Here is an 18,779-nt window from a genome sequence, read left to right on the forward strand (position 1 = left end):
ACTCCACACAGGGCGTGCATGTTGTAAATAATGCCATAGGCAATAATGAACAAAGAGAAGAAAATGAAATACTATTTATCTGAAAAAAATAGCATACATATAGAAAAACAAGTTTGGTGGAAATAGCCTATGATGTCTGTCATAACTTGCATGCACAAAGGCAAACTTTGCAGGTTGGACTTGCAGCTTTATAATATTCATCTGAATTTAGATACCTCTATGTAACAATAACAACAAAAGATACTTTGGATTGTGAAGTGATTTGGTGCTGAGATTACTTACCACACAGAAAAGGTATATTTCTCTAACTCCTCCAAGTAAAAATTGCTCTCTGAAGATGCTTTTCCTTCTTCTAGGTTTGTGTTGTTCATAGCACTTGATTTTTCTTGATAGTGTTCTTCAGGAGGGTTATTCCAGTTGAACTTGAAATGAAAAAAAAAAAAAAAAAGAATAGTATGGTTAATAATTGGTTGGGTGCAGTAGCAAAGTGCCAATTTCACCCTGCTTCAAACTTTTGAATTGAACATCTGATTACAATTCTATATATTCCTTTTGAGTATTTGCAAATAATGTATTTACATCATCTGAAAATGGAGTAACAAACATGAACTGATGTTTTTTGGGTTGTTTTTTTGTTTTTTCTTTTGCAGTGTTGAAGCCTATCCTCAATTTCCTGTATCAAAACAGAAAGCACGGCTGCATGTTTTTCACTGTTCACAGGACCGTGTTTAGCCACTGTATCACAACACCTACAGTTGTTTGCCATCACTTGAGTCAGCACTGCACTGCACTCTCCATGTGCCCTCGTTTCAGCCCAGTCAGTGTCAGCTTCACATCAGTGTATGGTTGTTGTAATGATGTGCACCCAGGGTCAGGCTGGGCTGCTTGGTGAGGCAGATCTGCTGCTATGATGGCGTGGGGCAGTGCCACAGTGAGAGCTGTGCCAGGCTACATGCAGCCCATGGGCTGTGAGATGGACATCTCACATTCTAGCTGCTCATTTTTCCCTGTGTTGTACACCATACATTTTCAGCACAAAAATTTGGACATCCGCACAGTAAAGCATATGGAGGGAACTGATCAGAGAAGGAAATGATCACTATTTGGCCTCTTTCCTTTTCATTTTTTATAAGTGGGTTAGCTCTCAGCTGGACCCGTTGTGATCCAGGCCACCTGCGCTGGTGCCAGCATGAGAGAGGAGAAAGATGGGACAGTACTGCATCTTTCAGTGTAATACAAAGTACAGAGTCTTAATCCATGCTTATCTCTGGAATGATTTGGCTTTTATTCAGGCCAAATAGTTTAACAGTGGTATCACCTTTCGCTGAAGTGCTTAGTATTAACTGTCCCTGCTCAGATGTCTCAGCATCACTTCCACCAAGAGATACTATAAGGTCATAACTTACCAAATGGACATCAGCAGGAGACAACAAAGCTATATATTAATATCCTCCTAGGAACAACAGCAAAGCCTGTGAAGGGTCTGCTAGGTGTTGATGTCTTAATGATCCAAACTAGATAAATCTGTGTAAACTACACATCCTAGAAGACAAGCTAAATGACTTAAGGTCCCTCCTGATCTTACCATTTATGACCCCGCAATGAACAAAATATCCAAGTTTATTCTGTAGATCTCAAAAATCTAAGTTTCCAGGGAACACAGCTTTAGCATTAGAGGTAGTCATTTCACTATATATTTTGTTGATTATGAGAACTACCTAAAAAAATTATTTATTTTTTTACAGAGTTAAACATTTTGCTCTAAAAGGCATATTTGTATTCTGAAACTGGGATTACATAGACTACAGCTATTTTGAATTTTAATTTAAGGCTTATAGATATAACAGAGAGAGGTTCATATCCATACTTACATAATGCTAATCATGGTTATCAGTAAATACGATAAAATCTATTTTCAGCAGTCACTGGAAAAGCTGCCACAAGGAATGGAATATATAGCCAATAGTTATTCTGTGTAAATATGAATACTTAAGGCAGGCTAGAAGTGAGTAGCATGCTCAAAGCTGTTTTTAAATACTAACACCAGGCAGCTATAGATAGCATTGCACTTTCACCTAGCCACATGACTGAACTAATACCCTAGGAAAAAGTCAAGGATTCATTCTCGATAGTGTGTGCAAAGTACTTTGCTTGCACTGACATGGTCTCCATGCAACTGGCCCTTGTGCAAAATACATATGAAAACATTATTTAAGACATAAATGTCAAAGGTGTTGGAAAGTATTATGACTGCAATTCTATGAGACTTTTTGATGTTGTTTGAAGAACAACAGCAGGAGCTCACTTACATGCATGAGAATGAGTCTAAAGCCTCAGAAATGTATTTTACTTCTCATGGATTTCACTGACCAGCAGCACTGTGTTCACTGACCAGCAGCACTTCGCAGCCATCATTTTATATCTTAAATATATGCATATGTGTGCATGCTTATTTCACATGACACTAAGTTGTCACTAATGACCACCACTTGGAAGATACTCAGTGGGAGACTACACACCTCTATAGCACAGAAGATTTGGGGAAGCAGGAGGAACACCTCTGTTTTTGCGGGTATATTCTACCTTTCCCAAAAAAGTGAGACCCCCAAGGTTCAATGTTTGTGGTTGGTGTGTTGTGGTTGTTTTTTGTTTGTTTTTTTTTTGATAAAAGTCTACTTACAGAAGGAAAAGGGAAAGCTAAGGGGAATAATCCCCTACATAAATCGCTGTCTTTCCCCTTACATCTGCCCTAAATTACTTTAGTTTGCAATTGCATCCAATTTATGATTGTTGAGTAAAATTATTTTAGAAGACAGTTTCAGTTCCGGATATATAAAATAGACTCAAATGACATAATTCAGATCAAGTGTTTAAATCCTGAACATGATAATACATAGATCTCTTTCAACATTAGGATTCAGTCACCCCATTAAAAGAGAGGGGCTCTTAAAACCTTTGAAATTAGATTTCATGTGCTCACGTTTCTTTTGTGCAGAACAATTCTCACAGGACATGCAGTTCAGAAATCTATTTAAACATGTCAATAACTGAAAGCTTGTGAGTCATTTCATGGTGTCCAAAGGGGTTAGACATTGCTGAATCACCCTTGAGCTAACACACCTTGCTGAAACCAGGTCACTTTAATGTGGCTTTCAGAGTTAGCCATGGCTGAGGTTCCTATAGGAGCATGGCATTTTGTTCAAAGGCAATGTGCTATTATGGGATTGTAGGAAATGAATTTCACTCTGCCACTCCCATGGGTTGGGTTGCGTTGCCTATTACACCCACTCCATCAGTACTTAAATTGGTCTTCCTATAGATATAGGACTACACACACATGTGCACATCAGTCTGCAAACGTTTATATACAACTCTGATTTCTCCAAATTTTCCTTTCCTCACCAAAGAAACAACACGAAATCTTAGCCATTTGAAATGCAGGGAATTTCCTGTTAACCAATCAGGTTTAGTCCATGAATATGTATGTGCACATCATCATCAATTATGTAAAATCAAAGCTGCAACAATAATTTCCAGCTATTGGGTATTTATTATATATATTTAATATGCACATGTTAAGCAAGATTGTGAGTACTCTGAGTAGTGTTTAACCATGATGACTTTATTCCAAGGACAACTAAAATTGTTTAAAATGTTTCAGAGTAGACCTAGAATGAGGGAGAGATGAATTGCCAGAACTGTTATTTTGAATATTCATATTTGAAGCCATAATTCATACATAGTTACTGTGGAGCAACAGTTACAGAGAAAATTGGCATCCTCCCTTAGAAAATACCTTAGATCCATAATGCATTAATTATGTACTTGACCGAGTTACTAGGAATAAGAATACAAAGAAGGATCCAGTGGTAAGGATCTTCTGCTCAAAGTGATGTGGGCTGGAAGGTTATAGATACATAGGAGGGAATGGTTTTAAACTGAGACAGGGGAATTTTAGGTTAGATATTAGGAGGAAGTTTTTCACGCAGAGAGTGGTGAAGCACTGGAACAGGTTGCCCAAGGAGGCTGTGGATGCCCCATCCCTGGAGGCATTCAAGGCCAGGCTGGATGTGGCTCTGGGCAGCCTGGTCTGGTGGTTGGCAACACTGCACATAGCAGGGGGTTGAAACTAGGTGGTCTTTGAGATCCTTTTCAACCCAGCCCATTCTGTGACTCTATGATTGTTGAAATAATATCAACTTGCAGTGCAGCATTGATCAGCCTGCTGTTTTCTGATTATCAAATCATCTTTCCTCATCCACTTTTGAAGATTATTTCTTCTTTTCTGTTTGCTTGTTTCAATGGTTAGTTGGTTTTGGTTTGGTTTTGCTGAGAGATTAGCTCTTTTTTTTGATCAACACAGAAGACTGAAATACTGCCGACCGTATAAAAACCTATGGTAGCCATAATTAAATCCACAGTGGTAAAGAAACCCAGCAACTACAGTGCACATAGATTATTCCCAAATGGCACCAGTGGAAGCTCCAACGACTTCACTGTACAGTGAATGAGAGATGGTGATGCTCAGAACAAACCTGATACCTTGTGGTGCACTCCTTGGTCATCCTTCAGCTGAAACAAGCCACACTGCTCATCTGTAAAACCACAGCAATCCTGGTAAAAATCATTCTCTGGGGAAAAAAAAAAAAAAAAAAAAAAAAAAAAAAAAGATGTCTTTTCATATTGGTATGTAAGACAAAGTTCTGCAAAGGAAGGAGCTGGTTTTTATTCCCTCTCCCACCGCAATCGTGAGTGACTCCAGGCAGGTCATTTTTTCCCCTCTGTGCTAGTTATAAATAGGTTGTTTGTTCTCTCCTACCTTCCAGAAGCGTTAGGAAGATAGATGCAGAGAAGATTTCAAATACAGTGGTGCGGGAAATACTGATTGTATGAAGACTATGGGGGAAAAAATAAATAGAAAAAGAAATAGCAGACACAGAAAGAACAATAGTACAGGATATTTTAAACACTCCCAAATGTGTTCATCTGTAAAGTGAAAAAAGTTTGTTCTCATGGCCATGACTGTGCATCAAGAATCCCACTGAATAAGGCACAGAGATCAGAAATGCTCATGTTTTTAAGCATTATTTGCTAAGGCAGTGTGTTCGTTGAACTTCAGAAAAGCAGTGACCTGCAGTGCAAATAAAAATATGCTCCTGTATCAGAGCAAGAAGTGGTGAGAAGGAAATAAAGCTCTGCATCTAATTTCTTAATATATGGCACATAGAAGATAAGCCAAAAAATACTTAATGATTATTTCACCTTTTTTTTTTTTCCCAGTTAGTTCCACTTCTCCCTAAACAAAATGCAGTCAAGAGTACTTAAAAATGGAATAGAGAAGATCTGCTCTTAATTATTTTAGCTGTAGACATACAATATAAGCATATGCAATGTTACGGTTTGTGTAGAGACTAATAGATGTATATAAATGCATCGATAGTAGATGAGATAATCACAAGTATTTACATCATCTGAGTCTACAGAAATCAGTGAAACTGGATAAATTACAGCTACTGGATAAGTCACACTGCTACGCAGATGCGGTATAAATAATTGGATTCTTTTCCACATATTCCATAATATGCTGGTGTACGAAGCCACAAACACATATTAAAATATAAGCATACCTTTGAAAAGATGGCTACTGTGGTTTTCTTTGTTGTGCATTTGTTGGCTTTTTTTTTGTTTGGGGTTTTGTGTTGTGTTTTTTTGGGGCTTTTTTTTTTGGCACACTGAAATCGTTTCCAAACAGCTTTGCTGAAATAATGAAGACTTTGACAATGTTTTTGCAGACAAATGAAAAAAGAAATAATTACCTTGGTCAAAAGAATAGCACAAGAGCTTGGTTGAAAAGAAAACAATAATAGCCCAAATTTAAGAAATGGGAGGGAGAAGGAACTCCAGTTTGTTACTTAATCATTACACGCTCTTTTTGTATTTTATTTGTAAGGCTCTGGATGTTGTTCTCTTGCTATACCAGTGAGCTCATTACTTTAATTCCTCATAGATTTCTCTGAACAATTTTTGCTAAGTAAAAACACAATGTAATTCTTCAACGGCTGTAACAGTAAGAAGCTGTTCAAATTAAAGATCAATAAAAAGTACAGAAAAAAAAATCTGTATGAAAATAAATATATAAAGGAGAAGATGGCAAATGCTTGCAATTAGACAGGATGAAAAATCTAAAAAGAAATTAAATTTAGTTGTAATACATTTCCCATTCTTTTCTTCATGAAAATTACTACTGAAGTGGTTTTTTTTTTCTGTAATTTAAATGTTAAGCTGCCAGATGTGTGTCTCATGCTTGAAGAGTTGAAGCTTTGCATTATTTAGCATATTAAGATTCACAGAATTTAAAAAAGGGCTCCTTTATTGCCTGGAGGTTCCAATTAAGTAAACCTTAGCCTGGTACATTTAAAACTTGCAATACAAGAGATTTTGCTTCCCTTTTTTTTCTCTGCAGCCAAGTCTCATCAATATAATAAATATGGATAATACTTAAGATGATATAATTTTTCTTTGGCTTGAGGAATTAAACCTATCTATTATTTTAAGAAGTTTTTAATAGAAGCCAGCAATCAGAAAGACATCTAAAGACTCCAGTCTACTTTTTAATCATAGGAGTTGCTCTTAGTGTGTAGGAAATGTGTCTTATAAAACTGAGCTGTGTAGAAATTGTTTATTTCGCATTCACAAAATGAAGCAGTCCTGAGAAAGAAACAAGATTCACACAATTCTTCATTATTAAATTGCATTTTCCTTTTTTTTTTTTTAATAACTTGTTATAATTGACCACAGAAAACTAATAAATCATTAACTAGCTATGCTATCAGCAATTCGTTCATTGAAGCAGTCACAGTGGCTGCATCAGGAACTGTAGTAACATAGGAATTCCTTTGACATGCAGTACCCATAAATCATACCTTAAATACACTTTTTTTGCCATTTTAGAAAATGTCAAAGGCGTCAACTTTGTCCAGATACAGCACTTAGCAGTGACCATTTTAGTAAATTGACTTAAAACACATTTTGTTCTCTGACAAGAGAACATAATGCTATGAACAATCAGAAGAAAAGAAAATAGCACTAACTAACAATGATCAAGGATAGATACTATACCTATGATGAAGGTCCAAGAGCAGGATAATAGGTTTATTTGGAAGTCAATAAATGTATGCATAAGAATCAAACAGTGTGATTATACCAGGGCCTGGCAAAGACAATAAAAACCTTAATACAACCATAATGCTTAATACTACACATTTGTATAAAACAAACAGGAAAAATTAGATGTCATTTTTATCCATCATGGTAGAATGGGCACAGTGTAACACCTGGATTTGATAAGGACTGGTGAGATGAATTTTGTTTCCAGACCTTGACAGTGCTAAAGGCAGCCTTATTTCTTGGCAGTACAAAGTCTCCAAGAGAGTTTAGTTGCTACATATCAGATGTAAAAGGTGTAAGTTATCTTTTTTTATTATGTCTTCTGTAAAAAGTACTGTGATGTAATAGAGTGAGTCTGTGGAGTAAAACTCCAGAAATTTAGAGGACTCTAATAAGTATTGGGGATCACAGAATGTGTTGAAGAGTTACTCTCAGGCTTGCTCCTGTCTGGTCCTAGGAAATGATGGAGCAATAGTTCCCAATGAGCACAACCAAAGAGTACCTTGTTGCTTAGCTTCACACTATGGAGTCCAGTTCTTGTGATCCTGAGATCACTCTGCGATGTGAACCAAAGAGCAGCAAGCATGGAAGCCTATTTGCTTCAAAAATGCTCTAAAAACTTAAGTGTAAGTGTAGGTATAGTCAATGCAAACAGGGATTTCAGTAGAGTGGGAAACAGGTTATCTGTGCTGTGAAAGTAGAGGCTGCATACATAGAATTTACTGTGAAAAGTTGATATATTCCAGGGGTGGGAAGGGACCTGCAGTAGTCAAAGCTGAAGTAACCACGTCAGAAATTTGTATTTTAGTCTCCCTATCCTGTTTGAACATTGGTACAGAAAGGTTAGATATTCAGTTCTTTTTTTCCTGAAATTATTATCACCATGAAATGGAGCATCTCAGTTTTGGGGGAAAAAAAGCAAATGAAAAGAAACAGGACATTCACAAACTAGGAAGTTATCTTATATGGGTCTGATTCAAAATATTTTTTACTTATTCTGAGGCAATATAGACAAGGATGAAGGACACTTCTGTCTGAGAGCTACAGCTGTTTCAGTCAGGGGGAAAGAATTTTACAGTGGTGCCATCCAGAAGTGGGATAGTAGACACAGAAAACTCCAGCTTGGTTAAATTACAGCAGGGAAATAGAAAATAACATGAAAATCCAATCTGGACTCTCTCCCCAGTTACACCCTGTCCTGTGGGAAATCAAACGTTGTGGTTAGCATTGGAAAAAGGGAAGAATGTGGATTACATGGATTGCACAACCATGAGAGGAGCTGAATTTGATCCTATCTGCAAGAATCACCCCAATCTTTTACACAGTCCAGCTCAGAGGAGAATAAGCCCAGTAGAGAAAGAGAAGGTTCAGACGTTTGAAACTCCTCTTGCACACACAAAAAAAAAAAGAAACACAAGTAACTCTGATTTTAAAACATATTTTTTTTCCCTTTAAAGTGTCACCCATGAGGAACTACCAATGAAAATAAGTTTTGGGGTTTTTGTTTTAAGCAATTACTTTGCATCTGCATACAATGCTTACGCATAAGCAAACAGCATGTTAAAAGAACAAGAAACACTGCAGTATAATGAGAAATATTACAAGGAAGACTCACTGGATTTCACAAAATTGTCTCAGAAGTGGCTGTAAGCATAAATACAATCCTCTCAACAGAATCATTTCTCAACTACACAAGTATGTTTTAACAAATAAACTCTTTCCAAACAACGCAATATAAGTAGAATGAAGCTGTCCCTGCCTGATTGTTTGTTTTGCTGATGTTGTTGTCTATTTTTCTATGGAGGGGACATCATAATATGTTCTGAATACCCTGAACATTACCTGCAAGTGTACTGACTCCTAGGTTACTTTGAATGCACTCTTTATTAGGTGTTATTCTAAAGCTTCGTTCAGACAAACTTTTTTGATGTCATGAAAGGACACAGTCCACTTGCAATGTTTTTCCACAGATGTGGAGATAGTTCCAAATTAAAGTTTATAAATATGCTCAGACAATATTTGGTTAACTTGCACATTAACCAGAATAATTCTTCTGAACTGGAAGGTCTGGAAATCTAAAACTTGTCCTGGGTATACTACAGAAAGGTGGTAGAGTATAGGGTTGAATTAGATTCTTTTTAAATAGACCAATAGTGATAGGAAAAGGGAGAACAGTTTTAAACTAAAGCAGCGAAGATTTATGTGGCATATGGGAAGAAATTCTTAACCCAGTGACTGAATAGACCCCGGCAAAGACCGCCCAGAGAAGCCGTGGATGCCCCATCTCTGAAGGCATTCAAGGCCAAGCTGGATGGAGCCCTGGGCAGGAGGTTGAAATTGTGTGGACTTTGAGGTTCCTTCCAGCCCAAGCCATTCTGTGTTTTGTGAAGGAACAACAGATTTGAAGTCAATGTCCACAAATTTACAGAATGCAACCTTTTTGTAACAAGTTGACTAACAGTATGTATGAAAAATATTTCACATGTTTCCAGGGTTTGTACTGTGGTACATGTGTTAACTGGGGGTTTTGAAAAAAGAGATCAGGCTTCATATGAGAGGAAGGCAGGGGAGTTATGAATGCCAGTGTTGGTGGGAAGGAAAATGCAGGCACTGTTGACACTCCAAATTAAATGTAAGTTAGAGCATAAAGCAGTTTATACGTGGTTCCGCAGAAATTATCTGGGGATTTCAAAATGAAGTATTTCCTCCTCTCTAGTTCTGAGTACAGATGCAGAGTCTAGTAGTTATATTACTGACAATCCTCCACCATAAAAAGCTACCTTTTGAAACCAAAGTTTTGCATTAAATGAAGATGTAACAGATACAGTGAATATCAGAAATCGAACTTGTCAAGTGTTGACTTGTGAATAAAAATAAGCAAAAAAATTTTTTGCCTAATTCACATTCAGGGATGCTTTTGGAGGACTACTAATAGTTCAGGTAGACTTCCAATTATACCAGACCAGCTATTAAAATTCTCAGTAACAGCTCTATTTCTTCTCATAAAGTACTGGACCAGATCCTTTGATTATGCAAAATAATTTCCTTTGTATCTAACCTTACTTCAATCAAAGTTGTAGTAATTTATTACCTTTCATAATCAGACCAGTTCTTTAACTACATTGCTTCAGGGTATTTGTGAGAGACCCTCTTGAATTCAAAATGTGGTCCCAAAAATGCTTTATTTAGCTAAATTCCATACAACTAATTTAAATAAAATTTCAACATGGTGATTTTTGACCTAGATAAACATTGGCCATGGGAATAGGAGGAAGATAGCAGAAGGAATAGCTGTCTATTTGCACAGCTAATAACTGCTTTTTGACACATCCACTCTAAATGTGGAATCATCCAAATGTTGGCAAGGACAAAAAAAAACTGAAAGGAACCAGAAAACAAATGTCAAAATACAATTAGATATTATTTAATACAATTCTGTACATGCAAGTTACTCTCATTTAAAAAATGAATATTCTAAGCAGCTTTGTACAACTAATGTGCAAATGAACAAAATGAACTTCGAAGTCAATTATATAATTGACTATAGTAAAAAATGGAAAAATATGTGTAAGCTACATAAGCTACAAAATATGTAAGCTATCCACATTCTTGGAAGAATCAACATCTAGAAAAGACATGCTAGTTAAAGACATGCTAACAAACTGTTGCTCTTATTAGAAAGTGTACTGAAATGTTTGCTGTGTTTTTCTGTAACTTGGTTAACCTGTTATCACCATTTAATATAAATTGTCACCAGCTCTGTATTCTCCATCTTATGCATCTACAATAGTCTACATCAATATTCAATGTTTATAAATCCCTACTAAGTAATACCATACTATTTCCTACCACTGCTTGTACTCACTTAAAATGAACTATTCAATGCATGTACTTATAATAGCAAACACGTAGTCCTAAAATTCTCGGGCAGTCAACAAATACCTCCAAAGAAATTATTTTTGAACTATGTTTCATGGGTTGCTCTAACAAGAAAGCTGCCATGTCAGTTGCCTCAACATCAGCATCCAAAATTCTGCTACCTAATTGCAGGGAGACTAAAGATTTGAAAAAGACTAAGAATTACTGCAGTTTCAGCTCTTTACATTCTAAGAGTGTGAGGATCATCCTTTCCCTAAAATGAAAAGTGCCCCTTGCCTTGTCTGTAGTGGGTGGCAGAGCCGTGAGAGGTGGGTACAACTGCAGCCCTCAGTTGTGGGGGCCCACCTGGTGAATCTGGCCATCACGCTAGCATCTGAGTTCAGCAAAGGGTGTAGGGGTTGTACCACCCTATTCTAAAATACACATTTTACCTGGGATAAAAAAAAAAAATAACAGTATGACTTGGAAGGTCTTTCCTTTTTAAAAGTAATCCCACATCCCAGAAACAAATGTTATCTGATATTAATACAGACAGGCACTCTTACTTAATTCACTTCCGCACAATTAATAAACGATAGTGCTATTAATACGGTGCAGGAAGAAAAAAATACTTCCCAAGTGTCTAACAACACGTTGTGATCTGTGGATATAAATGACCAAATAAAATGAAAGGATGTAAAAACGTCACAGAAACACCAGCCCTAATCTAATGTTGTCAGTGCACTCCACACACACCTTGTAATTGCTAACACATTTGGCCTACTAATACATTTTAGACAGAGGAGCCCACCACTTCTGTACCTTCTCACCTAAGCTGCTTTTGATCCCTCACAATTGATTTAAACTCTTCCATTGCTTCCTTTGCCTAGTGAAATAATTACGAGATGATATCGCAGGCCAAGGGGGAAGGGAAACGAGGGCATTTACACACATGCCAAGCAGATCTATTTGCAAACTTTGAGTAAATTAAATGATGCAATAAAAGTCCTAACCTGCTGGAAGCATTTTAAGCTCTTCTCTTTTCCTCCCAGCTTCTTCTGGCACACACACAGCTCCTCCTTTTGCAGTATTAAACTGTTTTTCCACTTCCTTTACAACAGTGGGAATACTTCCCTTATGGGTGTCAGGATCTTTCGTGGAGGTCAGAGGTTGCCCTGCAGAGGAAATGACAAGCTGCGAAATGTAAAAGAACAATTCCTTCCACATGTTTTCTTGCTCCAGGAGCAGTAAGGGGCTGTCGGCTAGCATCATGACGGGATGGGCCAGGCCTCTGCCTAGCAGCTCTGTCAAGACTAATTTACAATTAAAGACCTGTGCAACTGTTTAAAGCTTTGCAACTCCATCGAGTTTCAGGGACTGCTGAAACCAAGTGGTACAAAGCAACGCTATTTTAACAGCCAGGAAGGCAGACAGAAGGAAGAGAGAAAAAATGCTCTAACTTCTATTTTAAGTGGATAAATTGTACATGAAGATGATTCTTTTATACAATGTTTATTTCCATTATAAGGTCGTTGTTTGAGAATTGGGGAAAAAACATATAAAATCAGCTGCTTTTATTTTTCTTCTGCTTGATCCATGTGGCACATGAGCCAGCAGCAAGACAGCAATCTTTGTAAGGGGAGGAAAAATAAACTTAATGAAAAAAATGAGCTGCTTGTTCATTATAAACTACAGAAAATATGTTTTCTTATAACCATTCTTGAAGACTTGAGTTCCTTTTTTCTTTAGTCTCCCATAGTGTAGTAGAGCAGGCAGGAATGAGAGATGCGCAGACTGCTTGTAAAGAAAATGCAACAGTTGTCATTATCACCAATTCTGATGGGCACAAATGGGTGCTTCTATCCCAAGCCAGAGGAAGAGCACAAATGAAAAGCAAGCATTTGCAAGCATGTTCTCAACAGGCGTAGAGTAAAAGTTTCTAAATGGATTTGAACCAGAGAACAAGTACGAGAGTTCCGTCCAGCTACCTGCTGAGATTGGAAGAGCTAGCACTCTTCCAAATGTGACTTACAGTGCAGAGCTTTGCACATGTGAATCCCTTCTTCTACAGGTGCTAAAGTCCATAGGGATCTCACCGTTGATTTCACATTGATAAAGAGCAGTTTCTTGAAGTATTTGCATGTTTAGTGTTTCATATGGAGATCGACTAAAAATTCTAAATAAGATTTCATTTAGAAGAATTTAGAAGACTGGGTTACTTAAATCAATGTGCCTATGAAGGCAATATTTCTGGCACCTGCATCAAATTTTTCTATCTACTGGAGTTGTTACCATCTTCCGAACACACAATAGTTAAAGGATTCCAGTGACAAACAGTCATATAGTTATTGACAGAGCCTGATGATCCTGTAATGAGGCAACAGTCCAACAACAACACAAACTTTTCTTAAAAAAACGAAGAGGAGGCTGGTCATGGCAACAGAAGCCAACCTCATCCATGAATCTCACATAGAATAATGATTCCTAAGTATGGACAATAGGTATGGTTTGGATTAAAAGGTACACTAGGTCTCATAATGTGCATTTCTAACCAACAAAGAAGGTACAGTGGGAGATGCAGAAAGCATTAGGTGGCCTTCCCCTGCATAGTACATTGGAAAAGAGATCCTAATCATCAAGGAAGAGCCATACTTCACTCAACATGGGTCTACAGTTGAAAAGAATAATGTAGCCAGGAGTTAATGGAAATAATATGAAGGTCCTGTCTTAAACTTCAAAACCAAGACAAATTTGCAGTAAAGGTTAAAACCATATCCTAACCTGCTTTATTTTGCTTATATGTTGCAACACCACATATGGTATTGATATGTAAGATTACTCACTATTTAGACTACTGCAGTAGGGTGAGTTAGAGAGCACCAGTCTTCATTTAGACTGTTCTTACTTCTTCTGGTTTTTGTCTCAATTTCAATGTCACTTTAACAGAGCTCTTTTTTTCCCCTGCTTTTGGTGGCTTAACAGATATAATACAGTATTTATAGTGCATATCAATGTGCGACAGCTTGCCACAGATCATAAACACATTTTTCTGTTGGAAATGTTGAAGTCGTGATTTTTCACCACGTGATCCCCAGTTCCCTAAGGTTTGTTCCTTTAATTGTAAATAGCCAGAAAGTCATCAAGCTAGCGTTTAATAAACTTTTAATTTGAAATGGATTACCACATGTTGTGTTTGTTTACCCATTATTAAATCTCTTAGCAACATATCACCAGCAGAAACAGCATACTGTAGCACCGCACAGATACATTAAAAAACAAACCCATGGGGGATATTAGCAGCTAATAATATCTTTAAAGAAGGCTCCAAGAAAAATAAATAAATACAAACAATACCAGAAATTACACTGAGAAACTTTGTTATTGTAAATCTGTGTGGCATGGAAATTGCAGATCTTCCACAATCAGCTTATTAGTGCACTTCAGAGGTCTGAATGTCAAATAGAACACATACTAATGTTCTTCAGTTCTTAGAAATGCATCTTCTTGGACTTGAGCATCAACCTGAGTATCCCACATTTTTATTTATTTCCAAAACTGTGACCTATTTTGTTGCAGCCTCCCTGTGCATGCCTACATGTGTATAAAGACTGACGGTAGGATAAAATTATAAGGATGAGTTTGATATGTTAAAAGCTTGTCCATAGCTTTTTTCACTGTTGAGAAAAATTGGTTGCAACTCCATCTTTTGGATCTGATGCTCATGAGTTAGTCCTGAAACTAGAGAAAGAAGCTCCTTAACAAACATGTAGAAGATACATGGTGGCAGAAAGGTCCCTACTCCTCAGGACAATGTGTATTTACATCTCTGTTGTTCTCCTACCAGGTACATAAAACCCTTTTGATTACAGTGTAGTTGCTGCTTAGCTTGGAAGTGTTTCAGGACAAACCTCATTATCTTTCTCTCCTAAAATCATCACTCACTCTCTGAATATACACCTGCTGGCCTTTTTCATGTCATACCTCCAACCTGAGTTGCTCATTTACCAAACTGAATGATTATTGCTTACCTGATCTCCTCCTTTCCTTCCAACGTCCTCCACTTTCTCTTCCCATGTCTTCTATCATGCATTACTGCTGATGATATCAGATGTCTGAGAGAGTTCTCAGGGGAATCTCTCTATCCTTAAGAACTAAATTCTCTTTCAGATCTGCACATAATATTCACAGACAACCTACAACCAGTGGGCTGGTTGCAACCTTCAGTTCATTAAGCAAGTGGGAGTACAGGCATGTCTACAACCCAGAAAAGAGTGATTATTGTCCCTTGCAGTCAGATTCCACATACTGAAAGTGAAAATCCTATAATAATGTCCTGCCTGTCATTCTTCCCAGTTCTGTATTTCTAAGGGAAGGGGATAACTAATGTGGGAGGGACCGTCACAATATGATCAATTATGTCTTCTATTTAGCTACCTCAGAAGACTCATAGAGGCCAGAGAGGATGCTCAGTCTAAATGGAACATTCAGCAATTTTGTAAGAAAGCTTCCAGGGAGGTCTGCTGCGCATAAGCAAATGATAATTTGTCTTTCCTATGGGTTACCACTTGATTGAATCTTAATGGAATTTCATAGGAGTAGCATAAGGCATGACTCTGATGCCAGAACTATCTCCTTGCCAAATTTGAAGTCCCTGTTCTAGCCTAGGGAGGTGCTAGAGTTCTTCCAAAATTAATTAGACAAAAAATATCAACTGTTACTACTGTGACTTTCCAAGCATTATTCAGCCTCAAGCAGACGCCAGCATGGAAAGTTTCATCTTCAGCAATGAGGTTGGTTTAAATTGCTCACAACAGAAAATAAAGTTAAGCAATCTTAATAAAAAAGAATCACTGTATTCCTGCTATAATGCATGCTGGACCAATATGCAAATGAGGAAAATCTGGCTTGACAAGAACAGTAATGACTAGCTAGCACTGAAAAGAAGCCATGTGTTGCTCCAATAAAAGCCTGAATATAGACATGAAAGTTTGAAATCATCACCTCGTGGTCCAGGATGTTTAACCTTCTCTGAAGCTCCATTCTTTTCAGCAGTGCTTGAATACATGAGATATTCTGGTAGGAGATGAAGATGCATATCACACTCATTTTGCTTATCTGAATCTGGTGGCAGTTTAATTATCTACTAAGAAAAACACAAATACATTAACATCAGCAGTTCAGTACTCCACAAACCAAAACATATACTATTTCTGAACTTTAAAAGTCCAAGAAGCTGGTCATAAGCATTTTAGGACTTTCTTGCTTCTCCATACTCAATTTACTACATTTTTTTCCCCTATCATTTTCTCACTTGCATCTTCCCCATGCTTACAGGCTAAAGTGGACACCTCAGTAAATGACTCCAAACTCTGAATCATCTGCGAAAGTATAGATTCTCTGGATCTGTAAATCATCCCAGCTATGATGTTTGTGCATTGGGTTGAAAGATTATTTCTCACAGCTTTGGGGTGCTTTTTCCCTATTTCCACTACTTTGACTCTTCTATTGCCTCTTCCTAGCTTATCTGAGGTATGCTATATGTTTAAATTCTTATTTCTCTGCACGATTCTGAACATATTTTCACTTCCTTTTACTCTCAATAGACCTAAAAATGAAGATTGTCTAAAAGCCACCATTACAAGAAATTAAAAAATGAATAATTGCACTTTATTTTAAGTAACCCATATGTTAGAATGTGTTCAAAATTCATCTCTTTTGGCAAATTTTTTCCTCATCCAGGCACAACTATAAAAGAAGTATACGTTTGAAGTATCATTACAATTCTAGATGTGGGAATGCATTTCAATTACAAATAGCATTCTTAATTTGCAAGATGAGAAATTAAGTGTCCACTGAAAAGGAGCACTTAATTCAGGTTTCTATTATATCAGAGCTTTGTTTGCTATTAAGGGATCCCTGGCATACAAAAACAAGGAAATCATAAAGAACACTTTTATTTTGTACCATGTCTAAATGCAAAAACCCCTCTGAGATTTACTAAAACTGTGGTGGCAATTCGTATCTCTTGGTGATGGGCTCAGACTTAGAACTTCAACTTTAGATCCCACTTTGATCCAATTACTCAGCAACATTTCAAATAATACTAAAATCTGACTTTACAAAAATCACTAATTTCAGGTGAGAGTTGGAGATGTATGCCACATTCCTTTTCTTTATATGCCTGGAAGGTGTTTTTGGTAAAATGTTTTTTTAGACAGCCTTAAGCATGACAAAAAAAAAAAAAAAAAAAAAAAAAAAAAAAACAACATGAATTCCATTCAGTGGAAGTTATTAAACCAACAGGGCAAAATTTTCCATACAAACCTGAAAGTAGAGATTGCACAACCAATGGTCCAAATCTTGAGAAATTAAATTTTCTATTTTTTTGAATCGGTCAACTTTAGAATTGTAATGGCCTCTGAGGAAAGGACATTTAAACTTTCCCTCCAAAGTATTAAAATTGTTGTCACATAGGGGAAAAGCTCCCCATCCCACTTCTCGGTCAATCCATGTACACGTGCCACGAAGAAGGAAGAGTTCAAAGAGTACCACCATGCCTGGCTTCACAGCCTTTCTAGGTGGTAGAACCTGGCAAAGGAGGAAAATGAGACTTGCTTTAAAAACATCATGAGAGATCCAGCTTTCTTTCATCACATAACACTCTATAAACATCATATCTTTGAACTACAAGGCTGATCTGAAAGTAATGCCTCCTGTTTTATTTTGTTGGCCTATGACACGAGAGGCAGATGTTGATGAGATGACAGTAGAGGTTGAATATTTCCACTAATATTCATTACATTTTGTTGCCATGTGACAGATGGCAGTGGAGGGGCAGTCTGACAGAATTGAGTCTAAAATGGAAGAGTGAATAAAACAAAAGTGTGTCACTGAATCCGACACTGGCATATGAGATGTTCCTGTGCAATCTCATTCAGATTCAACACTGGGGTTCTTGCCGCAGCCTTGGAGAGTTCATCCACTCAGTCTTTTCTCTGGTAATCAATGAGAACTCCCCACTGGGTCATAAATTCTTCTCCACCCAATTCTGGGAATGGTATGGATACACGATAGCCATCTCTTCAAATTAAAGCAGGGAAGCCCTTCTCACAAAGTATGTAAACGTTAAGGTGGGGTCAAAAAAGGATTTGAGGTGGAAAACTCCCAACATAACAAAGACAGGCAAATACTGTTTACACTTTTCCTAAGATAGCCAGAGCTTTTCTCTGCAGCTTGAAGCTGTGGAAGAGTGTTACCAATGCCTTGGGGCCCTGCAGCAATTTCATTCCCATGACAAAGACTTGAAAATCAGGAGTGAAGAAACGCCCTGAAGTAAAGACGTTATGTAAATCCCTCTGTAAGGTTTGCTATGTGAATAAATTCATGGTCATGAAGAAAAAAGTAGAAGAGAAAGCCAGGCAAAAACAAAGGAATCTGATCTTATGCCACAATTTTACCTGTGTTCTTTAATTAACATAGGGGCTGATCCAAGTCCTTACTGCTTGCTTGCTTACTTATAAGACCTCTTCTCCCCTGCTCCTGAACATTCTTCTGCATTTCTGATAATTAGAGCTGTGCCTAATCTCTCAAACTATCTCGGATGTTTCTCAAAGAGAGGCTTTGTTGTTCTATTTAAACTTTTTCCACCTTTTATTGTTCCTATTTTGGTCCTTAAAATACTTAGCTGTTTCTGCCTTGATACATTTTCCTTACAGTGATTCTCACTCAACCTTACCTTGCCTTACAGTGAAGGC

The 18,779-nt window shown here is 37.3% G+C and overlaps 1 protein-coding gene across 1 annotated transcript in view; it reads right to left on the reverse strand.

Annotated features, from left to right (window-relative positions):
* The window catches only part of LOC125691343 (uncharacterized), a 211,664-nt gene that overhangs the window by 82,939 nt on the left and 109,946 nt on the right, over positions 1–18,779 (reverse strand). Inside the window, exons 13-16 of the mRNA XM_048940609.1 lie at positions 17,350–17,613; positions 16,027–16,165; positions 4,543–4,631; positions 283–422 (exon numbers count right to left, since the gene is read on the reverse strand). Coding sequence (XP_048796566.1) covers positions 283–422; positions 4,543–4,631; positions 16,027–16,165; positions 17,350–17,613 — 632 coding nt within the window. The remainder of the gene's footprint in view (positions 1–282; positions 423–4,542; positions 4,632–16,026; positions 16,166–17,349; positions 17,614–18,779) is intronic.

The sequence above is a fragment of the Lagopus muta genome, chromosome 3 (genome assembly GCF_023343835.1).
Source record: "Lagopus muta isolate bLagMut1 chromosome 3, bLagMut1 primary, whole genome shotgun sequence".
Taxonomy (NCBI): Eukaryota; Metazoa; Chordata; class Aves; order Galliformes; family Phasianidae; genus Lagopus; species Lagopus muta.